The sequence below is a fragment of the Cavia porcellus genome, unplaced genomic scaffold (assembly GCF_034190915.1).
Source record: "Cavia porcellus strain 051 isolate PalLab524CR breed Dunkin Hartley unplaced genomic scaffold, mCavPor4.1 scaffold_1, whole genome shotgun sequence".
Classification (NCBI taxonomy): Eukaryota; Metazoa; Chordata; class Mammalia; order Rodentia; family Caviidae; genus Cavia; species Cavia porcellus.
This window is the reverse complement of record NW_026947484.1, coordinates 130,173,138-130,193,849: the sequence shown is the minus strand read 5'-3', so window position 1 is coordinate 130,193,849 and position 20,712 is coordinate 130,173,138. Positions and strand designations below refer to the sequence as shown.

General features: G+C 44.1%; 1 protein-coding gene across 2 annotated transcripts; it reads right to left on the bottom strand.

Moving 5' to 3' along the window:
* Window positions 1-604: 604 nt before the first annotated feature.
* On the bottom strand, window positions 605-19,200 carry Strip1 (striatin interacting protein 1). 2 transcript variants are annotated; one of them, XM_005007861.4, is made up of 21 exons: window positions 18,983-19,200; window positions 15,911-15,980; window positions 15,084-15,158; window positions 14,636-14,770; window positions 14,415-14,535; window positions 13,552-13,620; window positions 12,502-12,608; window positions 12,266-12,393; window positions 10,292-10,474; window positions 9,750-9,967; window positions 7,584-7,649; window positions 7,413-7,476; window positions 6,787-6,858; window positions 6,394-6,468; window positions 6,098-6,195; window positions 4,758-4,884; window positions 4,466-4,566; window positions 3,500-3,566; window positions 2,913-3,017; window positions 1,933-2,137; window positions 605-1,582 (listed from the first exon to the last, which is right to left on the bottom strand). In XM_005007861.4, the coding sequence occupies exons 1-21, from the start codon at window positions 19,160-19,162 to the stop codon at window positions 1,302-1,304; spliced, it is 2,547 nt and encodes an 848-aa protein (XP_005007918.1). In that variant the 5' UTR covers window positions 19,163-19,200; the 3' UTR covers window positions 605-1,301. The 2 variants fall into 2 exon arrangements, with proteins under 2 accessions (XP_005007918.1, XP_003479264.1); XM_003479216.5 differs by having other exon boundaries at window positions 605-1,549; window positions 18,983-19,199.
* Window positions 19,201-20,712: the final 1,512 nt, after the last annotated feature.

The following is a 20,712-nucleotide window of genomic DNA, read 5'->3' as shown; positions in this document are numbered from 1 at the left end:
ACAAGGTTCCTGGGCTCTCAACACTGCCCCAACATGAAGGTGACTCCTGATGGGCTATTTCCTTGGCTCTGAGCACAAGTCTTGCTTCAATCTCATCCACCTGCCTCACATTGAAACATGACTGGTTAAGGCCAGCTCCAGGGCATGATTCCAAAAAACCTGGGGCTACTAACAAAAGTACATCAACCGGGCGTGGTGGCTCACGCCTGTAATCCCAGCACTCAGGAGGCTGAGGCAGGAGGATTGTTGTGAGTTCGAGACCAGCCTGGGCTACAAAGTGAGCTCAAGGCCAGCCTGAACTGCATAGCGAGACCCCGTCTCAAAAAGACAAAAAAAAAAAGTACATCAAACCCAAGGGTACAGGAAGGACCACATATCACTCCAGCAACCCAGAGTACTGGAACCAGGTTGAAGCAATCCCAGATGGAAGTGGGGAGATGACATTGGGTATCACCTTTTCCACTTCTCCCCACAAGTCTGAAGACAGTGGGTAGAAGTGGGCAGAAGACAAGTGGGGAACATTATCAATGCAGGGGAGAAAAACAACTTTTAAGAACTGGAGATTTTCAGAATTCCTATTTCCTGAAGGCAAGAGAAACAGGGATTGTTTTTGCTTCCTTTTAATGTAAACAGAACCCACAAACACATACAAATCTCAATAAGACACAAGAGCACACACACAGATTTATATAGATATTTACAAGGCCTTGCAAACCCAGAGGAAACTGGCACCCCTGGTTAAGGGAAGCCTCTCTCCCTGTCTCAATCTCATCCAAAACTAAAGAGCTGCAGAGCTGTTGCTTCTGGATGACATTTAACAGGCTGGAATGATAGCAGAATAAAACCCCAAAGTACAACCAAGAGCCAGCTGGCTGGTCTTGGTCCTAATCCTAATCCTCTTTCTTGGCAAGATGACATGCCAGAGCTGTGTAACTCGGGAAAAGTCAGTGTGAACCTGAAATTCAAATGTATGAAAAGGGGTACCCAGCTCAGTCCAGCTTTTCCCAGCTTTGGGCTGACTGTGAAATGAGCTGCAACTAGCCATGTCCAACACAGGAGGATGGGAGCAGGGGAGGAGTGGACAAGAGTGGATCCCAAGCAGAGGGATGGCTGTTTCTATGTAGGACGCTGGAAATCAATCAGAGGCCAAAATGGGCTCACCCACAGGCCCAGGGCTGGCTGTGGAGGACAGGATGGGGTTGTGCTGCCACCTGGAGGGGTATGGGAGCACTGCAGCAATGACCAGGAAGTCCCTAGGTATGAGAGCATTTCTTTCTGCCTAAGTTTCCCGCCTGGAAGCCTCACTGCAGCAGCTCTTCCCAAGAAATGGGCTTAGAGAAGACCTCCCTTTCTAGCCAGAGGTCATAGTTCATCTGGAAATCCTCTGGAAGATCCACCCGTTGGCCCAGGACACTCTGTAAGCAGTTATCCACTGGCAGGAAGTCAGGGTTGCTGTGGGCCCGGTCATAGCGCCGGGCATTGAAGCGTTCAATGTTGGCACGGAGAGCACATTCCTCTGCTTGGAAGTCCCAAGGCCTGGCATCAAGATCTGCGACAAAGCAGAAAGGCCGGGCATCAAGATCTGCGACAAAGCAGAAAGACACAGTTGGGAACCCAGACTTACAACAGCTCCCCATGAGTTCATATCAACTCAGAGGTAGTTGGGATAGAGAAGAGAAGAGGGGTAAAGTCGTGACAATTTCTAAAAATGGAATGGCTTGGGAGGGAGGGACTGACAGTAACCTGGGATGCCCTCAGATGCTGAACCTGGGTAGCTTCCCTGAGTTTTTCCTAGAGCTCCCATCCCAACCATCCCAATGCCACAACAGCAGGAGCTGGGATCCTTCCTGTTCCCTAGTGGAATGCTCAGGGCAAACATGTTACCTTTCCCTATAGGCACTCTCTCCCATCCTGCTTTGTGGGTGGCCTCACCATTGCCATATGCCCAGTCATCATTCAGCCGATGCCGCACTTTCTGGTAGATGGCAGACATAGTCTTCATGTTGCTCTTGCGCCACTGCCGCCCCAAGTACTTGGTTTGCACCTTGAGTAGCTTTAACACATAGAGCTGCATCATGGCTTGTTTCACTTTGAGGGCCCGCTTCAAGATGGGTGCTGACTTGAACACTACCAGCATCTGGGAAAGGCAGGGAGCATCTCAGGATAAGGACAGGAATAAGGAATAAATACACATACCACCTGAGTTATGGGCAGGGCGATACGCTATGCCAGTTTCCAGGTTCCCTCAGTCTCAGGGGCTTGCTGGCACAATGGTCTTTACATGCTAATACAGGGAAAGTCTAGGCAAATCGGGGCGGTTGGTTATCCTTTGGATCACAGAATCTAAAGATTCTTGGGAATCTTAAAGAAAGCTACGCAGGGCCGGGGATTTGGCTCAGTGGCACAGTACCTGCCTGGCAAGTGCAAAACTAAGAGTTCGATCCCCAGCACCAAAAAAAAAAAAAAAAAAAAGAAAAGAAAAGAAAAGAAAGAAAAAAAGCTATGTATTCCTTCAATAGAACATTACCGTGTGTACACACAACACACAATTTCATAGAATTTATGGACCTTCCCACTTCAAAGGCATCCCCAGACCAAGGGTTAACAAAACTCCCAGGACCCTGATTGTGTTACCATCCAAGAGACTATAGAAAAAGCTTGTCTGTGAGTGTGGTTGTTCTAAAGTATAACTAAACCTTTTCTAGCTTTCCTTTAACTCATCAAGGAACTTTTAATCAGTTCTTAAAATGCAAGGATGTGGCTACAGCAAATCTTTGATAGGAAGGACACAGCTGCAGCAGCAATCCCTTGCTCCAGGGCTCCCTGTTCCTAGAACGAAGGGGAAGGTGCATGTATGGGGTGTCATACTCTCTGAGTGACCAATTTTAGGTCTGCTGATGATACTGACTTACCATTGTCCTTGAATGTTTCCATTTTGTCAACTTGTTCAAGATCCGAAGCAGATTGATACAAGAGAAGAGGTTCCTCCAGCAAAACTGATTGTTATCACCTGCTTCCTGCCAGGGAAAGTCAGAAATAATCATAACCTTCACAGGTGCAGGTTGCTCAACAGTTCCAAAAAACCCTCTGCACATATATCAGATAGCTGGGTTTCCAAGCCTCTACCAGGAACTCCCTCTTTCAGGGCTGCCCAGGAGAACTATATCCTAGAAGCTGGCAGGGGGATTGGAGGGAGCGTGGAGTTCACAAGATTTCCTGCAGGAAATATGGGTCATAAAACCTGGGCTGTGGCTCTAAGAGTCCCACGTGAGAAAAGGGAAGCAATCCTATTAGGCAAGCTGAGGGTCAGCAACCCCTTAGGACCATGCTTCCTGATTGTCCCCTATATTCAAATCTTCCTACTCTACAGGGTCCTCCCCCTGCCCCTCTGTGTACTTTTGGTAACTTCAAAAATGCTGTCCTCTGTAGAAGATACCTCTATCCCTACAGGAGGCAAACTTCATGCCAAAGAGACAGCTGGGAGAGCCCATCCACTCACCAGACTCTCCGCAGTCAGCTCTGGCAGCTCATTTACCACACAATGCGGATAATCCAGAACAGAGATGCTGAAGAGGCAAGAGAACCCAGGGGCCTACCATGAGCAAACGCCTGGGTCTGATGGAGCAGCCATAACTAAGTTGGCTCCTGACTTTCCTCCATCATGCATTGGAGCACAAGTAGAAACCTACCTTGTTTGCCCTGTCCCAGTTTCCCAGCTGTAAATATCTACTACATGAAAATTTATATGGTTCCTCTGTGGCTGGAAAACAGTCTACATAATTTTATACGGGGTTGAGACAAATCTGGGGCTGAGGTAAGAGACGGCTCATGGCAACTAATTTATGCTGACTCCGACTTGAGTTGGTACCTGGCTGGCAGCTCATCCTGTGGTGGGCACTAATGAGCAGGCACTGTCAAGTGCAGCTGCCAACAGGCAGGTGTGAGCATGAATGTGTATAAGAGAAGACAGAGCTATGCCATACACATGTCAAGTTCTTTAGACAGTCTCCTCAAAAACAGTGCAGCTGAGTACGGTGGTAGCACATGCCTGTGATGCCAGCACTTCAGCAGGCTGACGCAGCAAGTTCCTGATCACATTAAACAACTCACTGAGATACTCTTATCAAAATTAAAAAAAAATAACAGCTGGAGATGTAACTCAGCACTCCCCAATTTCAATCCCCAGTACCAAAAAATGAACCAAACCAAAAACTGGGGCCTCCAAACTGGATGAGAGTCTCTACCCTGGCACAGAATGAGTCACCTGCCACTAGACCTACCAGACTAAAAATCTGACACAATGGCTTTTCGACAGGCAAGAACCCTGTCTTAATCATCACTGAGTCCTAAATGCTGGCTCACGGGTGCTGAAACAATGTTAACTGAATGGACTCGGTGGAAGAGACAAGCGGGGAGCCTTGCCATCTGGCCAAACCACCCCTTCCTGTTCCCTATTCCCCATCACCTGTTCTTGGCGGTGATATAGGACATGATGTTTTGATTGAAGAACTTTAGGATCAAAGGGATGCAGTTGGCAAATACCAGGTGCTGAGCCATGTATTCAAACTAAAACCAACAGAAACAACAACACAAAAAGCATACTCATTGAGACCTTACCCTCTTTCTTCCAATGCCTTAGAACATTCATGTAGAGTTTAAGTGGGTTCAATAGCCAAGGCCTTGTTCTTATGGGCTGATAGAGAAGCAGCTGCTCAAGGGCTGGGTGCAGCAGACAGGAGGGAACAACCTGTAGGTACCTGGTAGACGTGGTTCAACTTAAAGTGCTTGAGTAGCAACAGCAGCACAGCAGAAATGGCCTTAACAATGACCTCTTTGTGGCGGTTCACATCCACTCCCAACTTCATGCTCTGCAACACTGTGGTGCTGGAAACAGGCACATGGATGAGCTGCTAGCTCATGTAGCACTCTAGGTGCTACACAGCAGACATGCATTCATGAACCCTCTGGATAAAGGTCCCAACACATTGGACATCTTAAGAGGTACATGCCAGGGTTTCACCCACCCACCCCCTAGGCCAACGGTGGCCAACCTATGGCATGAGTATTATTTGTTTTTCTTTTAAGACAAGGATGTTAATGTGTAAGTTTTGTTTTTGTTTACTAAACTAAAACCACAGTATTCAAGTTTAATTGCAGTGCTAGTACCTTGTGATAAGTGGGTAGGTTTTGTGTTGCAGCTTGGGCACTCACCTGTAAAAGGTTTGCCATCACTGTCCTAGGCAATGTAGCTTAGTACAAACTATTTCTTCTTTATAATGACCTCAAATACTCTCTTAACCTCTTTCTCTGCTTTTCCTACAAAAATGAATTTCTTCTTTGCAAGATCTCCCCTAAGCTTTGGTCACCATATTTAACCTGAGTTTCCCAGTGGAATACCAGTACTATACATTGAGAAGTTTTGTGTTACTGGATATATAAAATTACATTTGACACGGACATTTTTCCGTAGGATAATCAAGGCCTAGTATTCAGTGATCCTCTTATCGTCCCAGCCTCCTCCCTTACACTTGGCCATCACTGTCAGATCCAGGCCACAGCCAGAGCTAACCAGTACTTGCAGCCAGGCAGGAGATCAGGTGGTGGCCTGGGTTTTCACTCTCATATCAAAGAGACAAGGTCAGTATTGGGAGGAAGGACTCCCAAGGGCTTTAAGCTATCCCCTAAGATATTTGCCAAGGTTCTGCCTGCCAGTTCACTGGGCAACAGGGAAGTGCCATACTAGTACAGGTTCAACTGTGATTGAGAAGTTGCACACAAACTAACCTGACCATCTTGGGTGTCCCAATACCATGACTTCAGAAGATGGTCCTGGAAAATGTCTAATGCTGCTGCCGCATTTGTTTTACAAAGGAGAAATGAATTCTTCTATTCACTTAGGAATTCATTCAGTGGCCAACTGGACTAAAGCTATCATTTTAATCAGTGAAACAAACGAATTCAGTAGTTTTTTGTTTGTTTGTTTTCTTACCTTAAACTTAACCTGCAGAGAACTTGGCACATAAAAGAAACCAACCTGAGAAAACATTTGCCCTTTCTCTCTAACCTGACCTGCTACATTCATAGGAATGATACTCACGGCATCTCTTCAGGTAGAACATCTGCTAGGATATTGATTGAGTCTGTTTTGGCTTTCGAGGTGGGAGCTGCAGCCAGCAGGATCTTCAGGAGGGCAATCTGGAAAAAGCAGACCACACAGACACATACATGAGAGGGAACAGGACCAACAAAACCCTGAGAAACAGTGCTCCTATAGTTCCTAAGGTGGCAGAAGAATCATAGGTGGTGGAGACTGACTGGTGTCGTGGGGAGAGCTCCCTACTACAGGTTCCTACTGATGGCCATGAAGAGGGGTCTTGGACACAGAGCACTCACCATGTACTGAGGCAGGCTGGGAAGCAAGCCTTGGTAGAGGGTTTCTGCAGGGACCTGCTCAACTTCCTCTTCTCCCTTTAAACACAATGGGTATAAACACAGAAACCAGCCATCTATGTAAAGAATGATGTTGATGACAATGATGCATACTGAACACATACAATGTGCCAGATGTGTTACTTATAGTAACTAAGTTAATCCTTATTACAACCCAAAAGAAGTTTCTGTTATTATTCCTACCATACAGGCAGAGAAACACAGAAAGATCTAGTTAGATGCCCAAGCTGCTGCCACTGATTGGTGAGCTGGGATTCACAGGCAATGGGCTGAGAGGGTCTGAAGCAGAGTCTGGGAATAACAGGGTTTTCCATTGGGTAAAGGCCCCCAACTCACCCCCGAGAGAGGAGAGCGAAGGTATTCCTCCTCCATCTGTGCCTGGACCTCTGCAATTGACGTGTACTTGTGCTGGAGAGAGAGATGGGAAAGGAGGTGCTGGAAAAACATCTTTCATTCTCTGATACCTTCTGTACCCTAGCGAAGACCTACTCATTTTTCTTTATATATATATATATATATATATGTAGTGTTTTGAAAGAGGACCGAGTCACCACAAAAATCCCCAACTAAACTTCTAGGCCCCAGATATTTTTCTAAGTGGGAAACTGCCTTTGAAACAGGTTAAAAAGCTGGCCATGAGGGGCTGGGGATTTAGTTCAGTGGCATAAGCACCTGCCTTGCAAGCAGGCGGTCGTGAGTTCGACCCCCGGTACCGATTAAAAGAAAAACAAGCTGGCCATGCAATATTCATCTGCCTACTCCTCTACCCCAACTGTCTTAAAATGTGTGCGAAGTAAAGGTGAAGGCTATTTATTGGACCTCTTAATATTCCAATGCCTGGCCGGTTATATAACACACCTCAGTCAGTACTAAATGAAAACATCAGACAAGTCCTAAAAGGATTCTCCCTCAGATTCACTTTACTATTCACCTGGGACCAAATGAGGCCAAAAGTCATTTACCTGTTTTAGAGTCTTGATGCTTTCGTGGATTGGCCTGGGCAGTCCGACCACAGTATTTGTGTCACTAGAGAATAAAGAAAGCCTTGTTCTGAGCCTTGACATGGATTTCCCCAAGGCCTCACACACCAAAGGCCAGGACAGTGAACTCAAAGGAACTCAGATCACACTCACCTGCCTAAAGTGTAACCTATGAATTTGCTGCGACTGGACTCAAGGAACATCTCAATGTCTTTCTCTCTGCAAAAGGAAGCAAGGGGAAAGTTTTATAAAATGCTATTTCGAGGTGTCTCAGTTAATCAAAACATAGAACATCCAGAAATTGTGAAGCCAGGGAAAGGAAAAATCTCTCCCACAACTGTTTCTCTCTTTTTGACAAAAAGGAAAAAAAACCCCTCTGAAATTTTCAGATAATTTTGATGTTCTTCATTTTGTTAGATCAATAACTTGAAAACACCATGGGGCAGTGGGACATGCCTGTAATCTCAGTACTCAGGAGGCTAAGGCAGAAGGATCACAAATTTGAGGCCAGTGTGGACTACAGGAGACACTGTCTCAAAAAATAAATAAATAACACAACTTGAAATGTATTATGTGTAAGTAGTTTACCCAAAAAATTAAGGTGATATAACAAACTTAAAAGCATACCTTTTTCGGATTATGTCTGTCAATAGATTCTCTTAAATATTTAGCATTTTTAAACACTGAAAGCAATAAACTGATGGGTTTTCATGGACCACCTATTTCTGTCACAAATAAATGGCATCCCTTACATTTTTTGATGACATGTTCTGTATTCCTTTCACATAACACTGAGGACTAAGGATTACCTGGATCAAGAAAGTTATTTTATATCTTTTTGGTTTTTTTTGTTTTGGTACCAGGGATCAAACTCACGACCTTGTGCTTGCCAGGCAGGCACTGTGCCACAAAGCTAAATCCCTAGCCCTAGTTATTTTATATCTTTTCACATGCTCATCTTCTGTATTTCCTAGGTTGCTACTCATTAAAAAAGATATTCTCATCCATCAACTGACACATGTATCTTAAGCCTCTTAACTATGCTTCTAAAGAAATTCTTCATCTATTGCTTTTCCACTAAAATCCATTATGTAATAAGTAGTCTCTTGGTCAAGGGTCTGGGTTTGATCCCCACTACTGCAAACAAAACTACCATATCCCATTTACCCCCAAGCTGGGTGGAAATAGCTTTGCCTAAAATCTCTTTTCTATTTTTTTCTCTATCCTCCTTCACTAGCAAGTCTGACCAAACTCAGGTTACTAATTCAAAAGCCACATAAGGGACGAAAACACAAGCCCTCCCTGCAAACAAGCGCCATGCATGGGCCACCGCCAGGGAGGGGACAAGGCCTTGCCAAGAAGCAAGCCCTCCCTTCGAACCAGTACCACGTGCAGCCCACCACTGGCAGGGGGACAGCCAGACCCCAGCTCCTTATGACACGCGGGCTAGCAAACAAGAAGAGCCCATCACTCCCGCAACCCTGTTAAGCGCCCAGCTGATCTGGAGAAACACAGGCTGCAACAACAGCTATTGAGGTGCACTGCAATTTGATGCTTTGTGGTGTTTTGGTGTTTCACTGACCTTGCAGGTCTAGGGCCATTGGGCTGATCATCTGTTCAGAGGATAGCGGTAGTATGCAGTGTGGCATCTAGGGGGTGGGATCTCCTTCTGAGGGTGGTAGCCATTGTTAATTCCCTATTATCTTGTTTTGAAGTCCTGTATCATTTTCATTCTTTTGTTAGGTTGGGTTTTGTTCTGTTTTGTTTTGATTTTGTTATATCCGATGGCAAGAGCAGCTATTTCAAGGATGACAAGGCATATTATGGTAGCCATTTTGGATTTACTACTGTCTTCTTTTGAAGTCCTTTATTGCATTCATTGTTTTGTTTCTCTTGTTTCTATTCTGTTCTGTTCTGCTTGATTTTCACTATGTTTGAAGGTATCTGCAGCTATTTTGAAGACAAGAGGCATTATGCAACTATTGCTGATTTCATATTGTTTTGAACTGCTGTGTCATTTACACTGATTTGTTTTGATTGGTTTTATCTGTTTTATTTTGGCTTTATCTTTTTAAAATAAAAAAATTTTTTAAAAATAATAATAAATAAAAATAAAAAAGCTGTATAAGGACCACTTCATGTGAGATCACCAAAGCCAGTTTCCTGAATGACCCTGAGATAGCATAGGGTACTTTAAGAGAAACTTGTTCCAGAGCCAAGGTCAGCCTGACCCTAAATCAGTCCAGATGCTGTTGGGGGCAGGGGGGTATGAGGGCTCTGGCTTCAAATGCCAAGAGTTTCTGGAAGTCTGAGACTTACCTGACTTTGGGAGCCCACGGAAGACCTTTTGGGCAGGTGAGCCTGTCAGTTTGGGGATGCTGTAGAGGGGGAGGCATCACCTCATCACGCTCAAGGGGGAATGTTTCCCCCTCCAAACTGTTGTCATCATCACTCTCTTCTTCCTCTTCTCGAGAGTCATCAGCCTTGTAGGGATCTCGCTCATTGAAGGCATCTAAGTTATCCTGCTTTATCAGAGCCTAAATACAGAGGAAAAGTAAATTAGACTGTCAGAGCTGGTTGATAGACACAGAAGGGAAAGAGAACAAAAAGGTGCTGAACTGAGAGCCAATAACCATGGAGAACCCAGAGGGTCCAAGATTGGGACCAAATGGCAAAATATTTCTTATTCTAGCAGCTCAAAAATGCCAGGTGCCGAGAACACGCTAACCAGGACCCAGCTGGGACGAAGCAGCTGTGCTGTGGAGGCACTCATTCTGAGCAGCTCCTCAGAGCCATTTACAGCACTTTGCTCCTCCACACGCTGCTACGAGTTGCACTTTGTGGGCCCTCTGTCGTCTTACCTTGTGCTCTCGGCGGCCCCGTTTCTGCTGCTGCTCAATCAGGTCTGACGCTGACGCTGGTGGTGAGGCAGCCCTCATGTTGCGGATCACTTTGATGCTGTCCTCGGGCAGTGGAGGAAGGCCCAAGAGGGCGCGTTTCTCAGCCTTCATACTCTGCAGCTCCTCAAAGCCACCAAGTGTGCACTGCATCAGATGGGGGTGCAGAGCTAGGGTCACCTTGGCCATATTGGCTAGTCCCTGATCATGGCATCAGGTTCCAAAGCATCCTGACACATCAATACCCACACACCCTCTAAAAAAAGAACTAAATCCACCTAAAGCAGAATTCATTGATCTTGGCAAGGGAAAGGAAAGAAAAACAAAGACAGAATTAAATACCAATTGGTAGAACCCAGTACACAGATACCCTTAATTCTGTACATATGACACACTTTTTATTTATTTTTGCCTTTTTGAGATAAGGTCTCACTATGTAGTTCAGGCTGGCCCTGACCTTAGTATGTAGCCCAGGCTAGCCTTGAACTTGTGGTGATCCTCCTGCCTCAACTTTCTGTGTGCTGGGATCACAAATGTATACCACCACATCCAGTTACATACTCTTTAGGTTTTTTTTTTTTAAAGCAAACCAGATAATATGCCCCTCTAATTCTTAGATGTCAGCAGAATTGTGCTTCAAAAGTTTACACATGCCAGTCTTTCAGAGTCACATTACTTTAAAAAACAACAAAAACAAAACAAAACAAAAAAACAAGCCAGGCAGGGTGGCATACACCTTGTAATCTCAGCACTCAGAAGACTGAGGCAGGCGGATTGCTGTGAGTTGGAGGCCATCCTGAGCTAAAAAGTAAGTTCAAGGCCAGCCTAAAGTGCATAGTGAGTTCTTGTCTAAAAAGACCGTAACAAAAGGTTCATCTAAACACTTCCCTAAAAGCTCAAACTCCAGCACTGTGTGGTCATTTGAAGTTGCTTAATGTCACCGACCCTGAGCAACTCAGCTTTCATCTCTGGCTTCAGTGAGGCTTGTTGAGGAACTAGCAGGATATCTGGCGGGTACGACTCTTTAGTGGCCCTACACCCACTGAGTTCTGAATGCAGAGTTAGCCCTTTCTGAAAGAAAGGGGAGAGCTCCGTGAGAGCAGTGTCCTTGATGAAAGGACTCCTGGTTTGGCCTTGGCTGGGCTGCTAACAGTCCGTCAAGGCAAGTGTACTTAACAGTCACCCTAGTACTCATTTCCTCCCAGATGGAATCAGACTCAGTACCATACCATACCTTGAGGAAAATGGAGGCTAGCTCAGAGTCTACTTTTGCCTCTTCCTTCAAATGACACTTGGCCAAGGGGTCCCAATTACACCAGCTCTGACTCTGCCTCAGGTTATTTTACAAACGCTAAGCTTCTTCCTGAGAGACACTTTGTCTGTGGGTAAAGCTCTTCTATGACTGCGAAAACAGCCTGGAGAGGGCACAAGGCAAGGAACCAATCTATTGTGACTACGTGGCCAAGTCCTCTTTGGCTACCACGAACTAATATGACATTTCCTTTGTTACCTACTTTCAGGAGCTTTGTAATAATCTTTTTTAAAAATCAAAGCAATTATATATTCATATAGTTCAAGATTCAAATGACATTCACCTATCTCCTATTAGCCATAGGGAATTGGTTCCCGGGCCCTCCCTCACTCTTCCCTAGAGCAAATACCAAGTCCGTAATACAAAGTGGTACACTATTTGCATATAACTTTGTATATATCTTCTTATATACTTTAAATCACCTCTAGATTACTTATAATACCTATCGTGATGTAAAAGCTATATAAATTCTTATTAGATTGTATGTTTAGGGAATAATGATCAAAACATGTTCAGCATAGATGTAATTAATTTTCCCAAGTACTGCCAATCTGCAGTTGACGACACAAGGAAGTCTCCCACTTTCCCTGCCCCTACCACTTGAGTCCCTGCAAAGAGGAGCTCACCAATACTGTCTTCCAAAGTAGCAAGAGGACCTTCTTCATGGGGAAGTGGGGTGCATGGCCGCTGCAAAATTTGGTCACCATCCCAAACAGCATGATGGCAAATGGCTCGTTGTTGTACAGTGGAGAACCTGGAGATGACCCAAAGCATCATGACCATAAGCAGGGACAGAATTCTTCCAGAGTCCCCACATCAGGTCCCAGGCAGGGCCTCAAGAAAAGTTCCCCAGGGTTCCTACCCAGCTCAGCTCTGAAGGTCTGTCGCATCGTTCTCCACTCAGCTTTGTCGCCCTCACACTCCTGGTGAATAGTCTCCACAATCAGGTACATGATGTTGAGCAGAACCCTGAGCACAAGAGCCAGCTTACAATGACATAAGATGGGGGAATCCAGGGACAACCCTGGCTTCCTCATATTCCAAGTAACATGAAGAAAGCCTATACCAAAGAACAGCTTGGAAAGCTGGAAGAGGCTGTAACAGACAAACTGAGAAACAACAATCTGAAAGTTCCACAAAGCAAAGGAATGCTGAGACCTGACCCTAATATTTCCCTTCATTGCTTTAGGTCACTCTGTCTGGGACTAATACTGTTTTGCATTTGCAATGTCTAATAAAGTGCTTACTCAAAGTAAGTACTTAAAAAAATGGTTGGAAAATGAATAAATATGAACAAGGATGGCCAAAAGATGTCACTGTCCTAAGTTCCCTAGAGAAGAAAAAACAGAAAGAGGAGTGGGGGAGTCAAAACAAGACTGGATCATAATCAGAACAAGGGCAAAGTTACATCTAAATGGAGTAGAATCTGGGAGGCAACACCAGGGATCCTAACTGCAGTAGAAACCACCACAAATACCCAGTCTGAAAAACTTTCAAATTCACAAAAAGGAACACATTTCCACAAAAATGAAAGATATTCATATTGTTTAGCAGTTACTGTTACTTCTTACTCATGCATGAGACATGAAGTTGTCAGGCCTAACCTAATGAAGACAGGGATCAAGCTGTGCATGCGAGAAGGTGGGAACCCATGGAGCAAGACCCTTTGTTTTGTCCTAGTATAAAATATCCCACAATCAAGTTCTTAGCAGCAGTATGAGCCTCCCATCCACAGCTGGCCTTGACTCTGTATTTTCCTCCCAGATAGACCTCAGCAGGGCCCACTGATCATGATCACTCACTGAGCCCTGCAGATTAGTTTGCAGAAGCAAGGCACACACACCCAGGAAATCCAAAGATACCCTCCCATGCCCTTCCCTGAGCTCATTCTCTGGCATGACACTCGCCTCACCTCAGGTCTGTGCTGTCAGCCAGGGAGATGGCAGGCTTCCTCACTGCACTGCTGCATGCGGCACTGTTGCTGCAGGAGAGATTTCGGAGTCACCCAGCAAGGCACATAAGTGTTGCCCTGACAAGTACTCCCTAACGAGGAACACTGTGCTAGGACATATGCTGAGACTGCACAAGAGGCCAGAGGGCAATGTGGCTAGGAATTCAAGTCCTAGATGTGACTGCCAAGATTTGAATCCTGGCTCTAGCACTTATTAGCTAAGTGAACTTGGGCAAGGAACTCAATAACCGTAGGTTTCAGCTTCCTCATCTATAAAATTGAGATGATATATTCTGTTAACATGTATTAATCCATGGAATGGATTAACAATGCCTGGGATATGTAGCCCTCAATGAGTATTCTTAGCCATTATTATTGATAATTGTATCCTCAGATGGGCAGCAACTGACCTGTCCAACAGACAAGGGAACAGTGGTGACAAAGGCTACAGCAGGCTTTGGTTGAGCCCAAGTGTCAGATTTTGTCTGGTTTCCTGCTAAAGATGAAAGTAAAGGGCAAACACAAAGGATTTTTCAGGTTTCAAAAGGAGGTTAAAATGAGAAACCTTCTTCTAAGTATGCCTGGGTCTGAGCAGGACCAGCATCAGGGAGCTCCAGAGACTGTCCTTAATCCCTATTAGACTTTATGATGTACAGCAAGCACTTCCCTATGTGTATTCCCAGGTGACAGTAACAAAGCCTGGGACCAGACCTTCAGCCCAGGTGGTCTATTTTACCCCTCTCGAAGCCAGTTAGTTCTGTAAATTCTGATTCCCTTCTCATCCCCACCTTCCCTTCCCTCCTGAACCCCTCAGAAGTGCTCACTCTATTTCCATGTTCAGAAGATCCACCAAAGCATTGAACGTGCCCACCTCCAGCAGCAGAAAGACGTTGTAGCGCATCCAGAATTGCACCTCTGCCTCTGAGCTGCACTCCCCAAAGGTGCCTGCAAACATAGCACACAGCTTACCAAGCTTTGCACACATATGAAAGGATAAGGTCACTGGAAGAAGTGCCACAGGTCCCTGAGGAGGTCCACATGGTACCTTGGGCAACATAGAGAATTGCTCGGGCCACCTTGAGTCTCTTCTCCCTGGCAGTGACTTCCAAGCCATCCAGGAGCCTCATGGCATGGGTACGGTGTTGGTTGGTATCCAGTTCAGTCCACTTCTTGTCTATAACTATAGGGCAAGAGAGCACTGATAGGAGAGCCCACAAAATTCTCACAACAGAACGAACTCAGTGTTAATACTCCAAATTCAGGAAACCAGAAAAACAATTTCCTTCTGTCTTACAAATTTAAATTTCCTACAAAGTCACTACCAAAAAACTTACAATGCCCACTCTACTCATATCTAGCCTTGAGTAACCATGGTTCAGCAGATTTCTTGTGCTGTTCCAGGATGACTTTAGTCATTGAGATGACTAAACGAAACCTTGAAGCTTTCCTGATACAGGGTAAAGGGAACTATGAAATGGGAGCAATTATCTTACCATGTATCCGGAAGTCCTCCTCAAAACATTTTCTATTGATCAGGAATTCCGGTCCTTCTGTGTAACTGTAAAGCTCTGTCAAGAACAAAGTCGCATCACCATCAGCTCCCTATCCACATTTTACACCAAATATCACATATGGCAGAGAAAGTAAGACATTTACTTTCAGTCTCAATTCTATCCCTGAGTCACAGGGATGTCTGGACTATGTTCTCTAACTACTAAAGAGGTATCAGTGCTCTGATGTGCACAAGAGACATAGAGAGACTGCTGCCCTGCCTTGTATGTAATAACTAGAGTGCCAGTGGAGCATAAACCCAGGCACCTCCATTCTGATGTGCATGTATCCCACCAAGCCATGCCAGACACTGATCATGGCCCTGTGCCACCTTCTGAGTAGGACCTACATCATTGGGGCTAGAAAAGCAGATCATGGACCTCACGTTACACACAAATAGTGGCAACAAAAGATGTGCACAGATACAACTGCATTTGTTAACATCTCTCCTGACCCACTGTCCTAAGAGAGACCACTGTCAGGGTATGATATATGATCAAGGAGCCTCACTAACTGTGTCACATTGGGACTCGATCCTAATAAATTTAGGTGACAAGACACTTCATAGATGTAAAGAATGACCTGAAGTTATGAGAGATCCATGGCCTGAGTCAAACAACTAATGCGTCTTTTATATATATATGATAGGTCTAACAAAAAAAAAAAAAAAAAAAAGCAAAAAACTCACCAAAATTATACCCATTATTAATCTTAATAATTATTGAAAATAGAAAACTACCCTCAAAATACATTAAGGCCTATGGTTTACCTGAGAGCTCTGCAGCCCACTTGTCGGTGTCAGCATATTCAAACTCAAGGTCTGGAGATTCGGAATAGCCCTGATGATTAAAGTAGAAAGCTTTATACAAATGATCGTAAGTGGTTCTCAAAGAAAAAAACACATGCATTAAGAGACACTGTCATCTTAAAGGACATCACTGCCTATACTTTTTTATGTTTCATAATTCTATTATGTCTTTTGGACTAGCTCAGGTCTCCCTAGTAAGCCCTCTCAGAGCACCTTGTATTTTGCCTTCAAAGCACTTAAAATTATACTGGCATGTTTACAGTGCATACTGAGTGGTATTACTCAATAAAAGGTAAGCCATGAAAGACAGCAAGTCAAAAGACAATAAAAACCAACACTTTCTAGTTTGCATGTTGCATGCCAAACACTGAGCACCTGGTCAAAATTTTTGAGTTAAAATGAGAATTAAGCTATGACTATATTAGTTTAATGTCCATCTCTTTAGGTGACTGCAAGTTCCTTGAGAGTTGGAACTTTGTTTCACTCTACAATATTCAGCACAGTTCTTGGCATGAATGAATGAATAAAGTGTATGGTTTATATCTAAATATATACTTATTGTATAAATGAACACAAAGTTTCTCTTTTGTAGAGTGAATGATCATTCTGTACAGTACTAAAAATCCAGAAGCTTCACTTCTTCTGTCTAGTGAGCTATCAAAAGCTGAGGACAAAATGAGTACCAAAACCCTCCATCTTCCTGCAGCATCTCAATTTTCAAGAGAAGGCAGAGATAGAACAGACTGGCTTACCTCCCACATACAGGAGAGAATGAAACAAGGGGTATTTTTACTGCTGAGATTAGGTGATTAATGAGAATATGCCATCTTGAAAACTTTGTATTAGAAACACTAAAGAAACAAGAGTGAAGAGGCAAGACAAAACAGGCAAAAGCCTTAGGCTTAATAAAATGTACTTGGGGGAACAGGGGATTGCTCAGTGGTAGAGTACCTGGCTAGTATGCATAAGACCCTAGGTTCAATCTCCAGCACTGCAAAAATAATAATAATAAATATTAATATCTAATTAGGAAGACAACACCATACCTTTAAATAAGAATTCTGGTCTATTCATAGTTAACAGTGTATACTCTCACAAGTTACTAAGTATCAGTTTCTTTATGCCATGTAACTGAAAAAAAATCTAACTTGAGTGTTTTTAAGGACTACTCAAAATTATGTAGCACACAGTGGTTTCTTATTAGATGTTAGCCTCCTTGTCCTCCAGTTATTTGGCTTCCCAGACTACTGATTTTAGCTACAATTGGAGTGTAGCATCAGCATCTCTAAGTAATAGATTTAGATATGTTGCCAGATCTATTTGATTGGTTTCCATGTGCTAGATCTATGTTGGAATTAAAGAGCAGAAAAAAATTAAAATGTACAATAGGGCTGAGAGTGTAATAGCTAAAGGGGAGAGTGCCTGCCTAGAATGCATGAGGCTATTGTTTCTATGCCTAGTATAAAACACAAAATAATAATAAATGAATAAATATAGTTCATTAAATAGTTACTTAAAACTATTCTTTAAAACATGGGTTGGAGGCCCAGTGGTAGAGCAATCACGATCCTCTGGGTTCAATCTTCAATACCACCGAGACAGATCAGATGAGACAGATAGATAGATAGATGCTGGTGGGTTGACCTTCACCACTTTCACAGCCCTCTACACTTGAAAAAATTATTGAGTGGTCACCAATGATGTCTCATTATCTCATTACACAAGGAAACTTGAAAGATTGATTTTTAAAAACCTTTTCAAAAATCTGCTTCAAGCCACGGGAGGTGGTACACACCTGTAATCCCAACACTTGTGTGACTTGTGTGGTTGAGGTAGAATTGCTGGGAGTTGGAGGGCAGACTGAATTACACGACAAAACTCTGTCTCACCTGCCTGGCAAGTGTGAGGTGGTGAGTTCAATTCCTAGTATAAAAACAACAACAACAACAACAAAAAACAAAACAAAACAAAAAACCTCTATCTCAACAAAACAAAACAAAATATTTTCTTCAACCTCATTATTTCTATTATAGACTTGCCCATTTTTCACAAAGAATGGGTGCCCAAACATCAGATGTTTGAGAGGGTCTGATTTCACAGATCTAAAGATAGTATCACCATTCTTTGGTGTAAGCTCAGACATCATGCTTGGACAATGAGAAATTCCCTCATTACTAATAGCCTGACTGGGGATTCAGATGCCCCTGGGAGTTGTCTCAGGTGTAGACCATAGTAAGTGCTCTAGGAACGTGCTGATTAAGACGCCCGAAAATGTTGCGTCGTGTGTGTCTTCATTCATGAATTCTGCAAAGGGAAGCAGTGGGAGGAATTTTAATTCTGGGTGAGGTGAATAGTCAGCTCCCGACTATGGTGTCTCCGGAAGGAGAGGCACAGCTCACTCTTGAAAAGGAACCCCGCGCCCTCGAGCGTTTTTAAAATGTGTTATTTCTGATCTTTAACATCAGATCGGCATCAGTCACACTATGCACACCAACCACCAGGCACTGTCTGCCCCTAGTCTGAGCCTACACTGGCTAAGATCCCAGGAAGCCGGCATGTTACCCCTGCTATTATCTCAACCTCCGTCTGCTAAGCACTAGTAGTAGCAGCAGTAATTACAGATTAGCTGTCTGGCTACTGAACGCTGGGCTGTCCCTGCCCTGACTACAAGCTGTGTGTAGTCTGACGTACGCCAGGACCCACTGGCCGAGATGACCAGGAGCTGGGGGCGCACTCAGACCGAGGCCTCTTCACCCCAGAGCCGGGCCCGCGGCCACGCCCACAGCCGGGCCGGGGGAGTAAGCCGGGATCCCGAGCTCCTGCACCTTCTGGCGGGCGGCGTGCCTCCGCGCTTCACATTCCCGGCTCCCGCAGCTGCCAGCTACTCTTGCTGCTCCCTTCTTCGTAAAGTGACAGCTCCCTAGCCTGGCCCTGCAAGCCCTCCGAGAAACCCAGCTTGGCCCTGAAGAGGCCAGGGGCAAGGACCCCGCCACCGCCCGCTGGATGCCAGCCTCGCCCCCCGAAGCTCCTGACCTCCGAGTCTTTGCGCTGATTGCGGTTGAACTCTCGGGCTTTGCCCCCGGGTAGAAGGCCCCCGCCGGCCCGCGGTGCCCCTGCTGGCGGTTGCGCTGCTGCTGGCGGGGGAGGTGGCGGCGGCTGCGGTTGCTTGTTATTCACAATCAGCGGGCCCAAACCACCGGCTACCGGCTCCATCTTGGCTGCTCCACACCCCCAGCTCAATTCCCGGACAGTATCCGTCATACACTTCTCGCGAGATTTCCTTCAAATATTTTCTCTGGTCGCCATATTGAGTGTGGCGGCAAGTGCTGGAAGCCATCTTGGTTTGCCCACAGTTTCCTAAATTCTGTTGGCTAGAAATCTTTCTCGGCCTAGTAATTTTTGTTTCTCCTCTTTTCACCCACTTCTACTTAATTGCCATTTTTGGCTGTGAGATCTCCCTTAGTTCATTCAGTTTAATTAACTTTAACTGTTCCATTCTCTGAGGTTATTGCCATAGACCTTGTTTAAGGCTTGGAACATATACCAGCAAAAAAAAGATGTATAGATACATATAGTCTTCAGAGTTTAAATTCACTTGGGAAAATTAAAATAATAAAGTAAATAAAAAAAATAAAACTCAATTTTGACAAGTGCTACCATTCATTCAACAAACCTTTAATAAATGGGATAGAGTGGTGGTGCAAGTCAAATTTCTGTTCTGATGATACATAACAGTGCCTGGTAGGCAATAAACTTATTTATTTTCAATAAACTATTTTAAACATGCACATGTGCGCACACACAGGACCCCGGAGGGCAAGAAAGGACAGAGAGAAGGTAGTCAATAGATATGAGCTCTAGGTAGGCAGGTAGTAATAATTTGTAAAATTAGAGCATAGCAGGATGACTGGATGACAGTTGAATAGGATTTTGGATGTACCCAACACAAGGAAGTGATAGATATCTGAGGTGATAGACGTGCCATTTACTTTGATATGAGCATACATACATTGAAATGCCACCATATCCATAAATACGTACAGTTATTATGCATAAATTAAAATGTAGATACATGATTAATTAAAACATTATAAAAGTACTGAGAAGTATTAAAAGTTATTCAAGACACTTGTTAAAGAAGATAAAACAGGTTTCCTTCAAGGGGATTATGGCAATAGGTACAAGAAACACTGCATCTGCATTTTGATGTGGGAGAGAGCTTGAACCTAATTCCTATTTCAGCAAATAATGACTGAAAAGCAAGTGGTGGGGAAAGTGGATGGAAAATTACTAAGAGGCAAACATAGAGGATAAACATTTTCTGTTTAAATTGACTTAAAGGATTATTGCTGAAATCAAACTGGAGCACCAACATACAGTATCCTGGTGATCAAACACAAAGGGCAGTGGATTATTGCTGTCCTGAGTTGGCAGAATTTTTGCTTAAACAGGATTCAGTAAGAACAAAGGAAGTCCAAAAGATTGGGCCTGATGAAGTAGAGGACTCACAGGATCCTTATCAAGGTTATGTGTCTTTTCTTTTCTTTTTGTATATGTTTATAGTACATAATGATCACAGGCTTTGTTGAGAGCTGGTACCTGTACATGACATATCTTAATTCTTTTATCTCCTTCCTCTCCCCTCCTTCCCCCTTTCCATCTCTTGGTTCCCTTCCCATGTGCAAAAGATCCATCTCAATACCAAACAGTCTTTCCCATCAACTATCTTTTATTTTACTCTTTTTTTTTTCTATTTTGTTTTT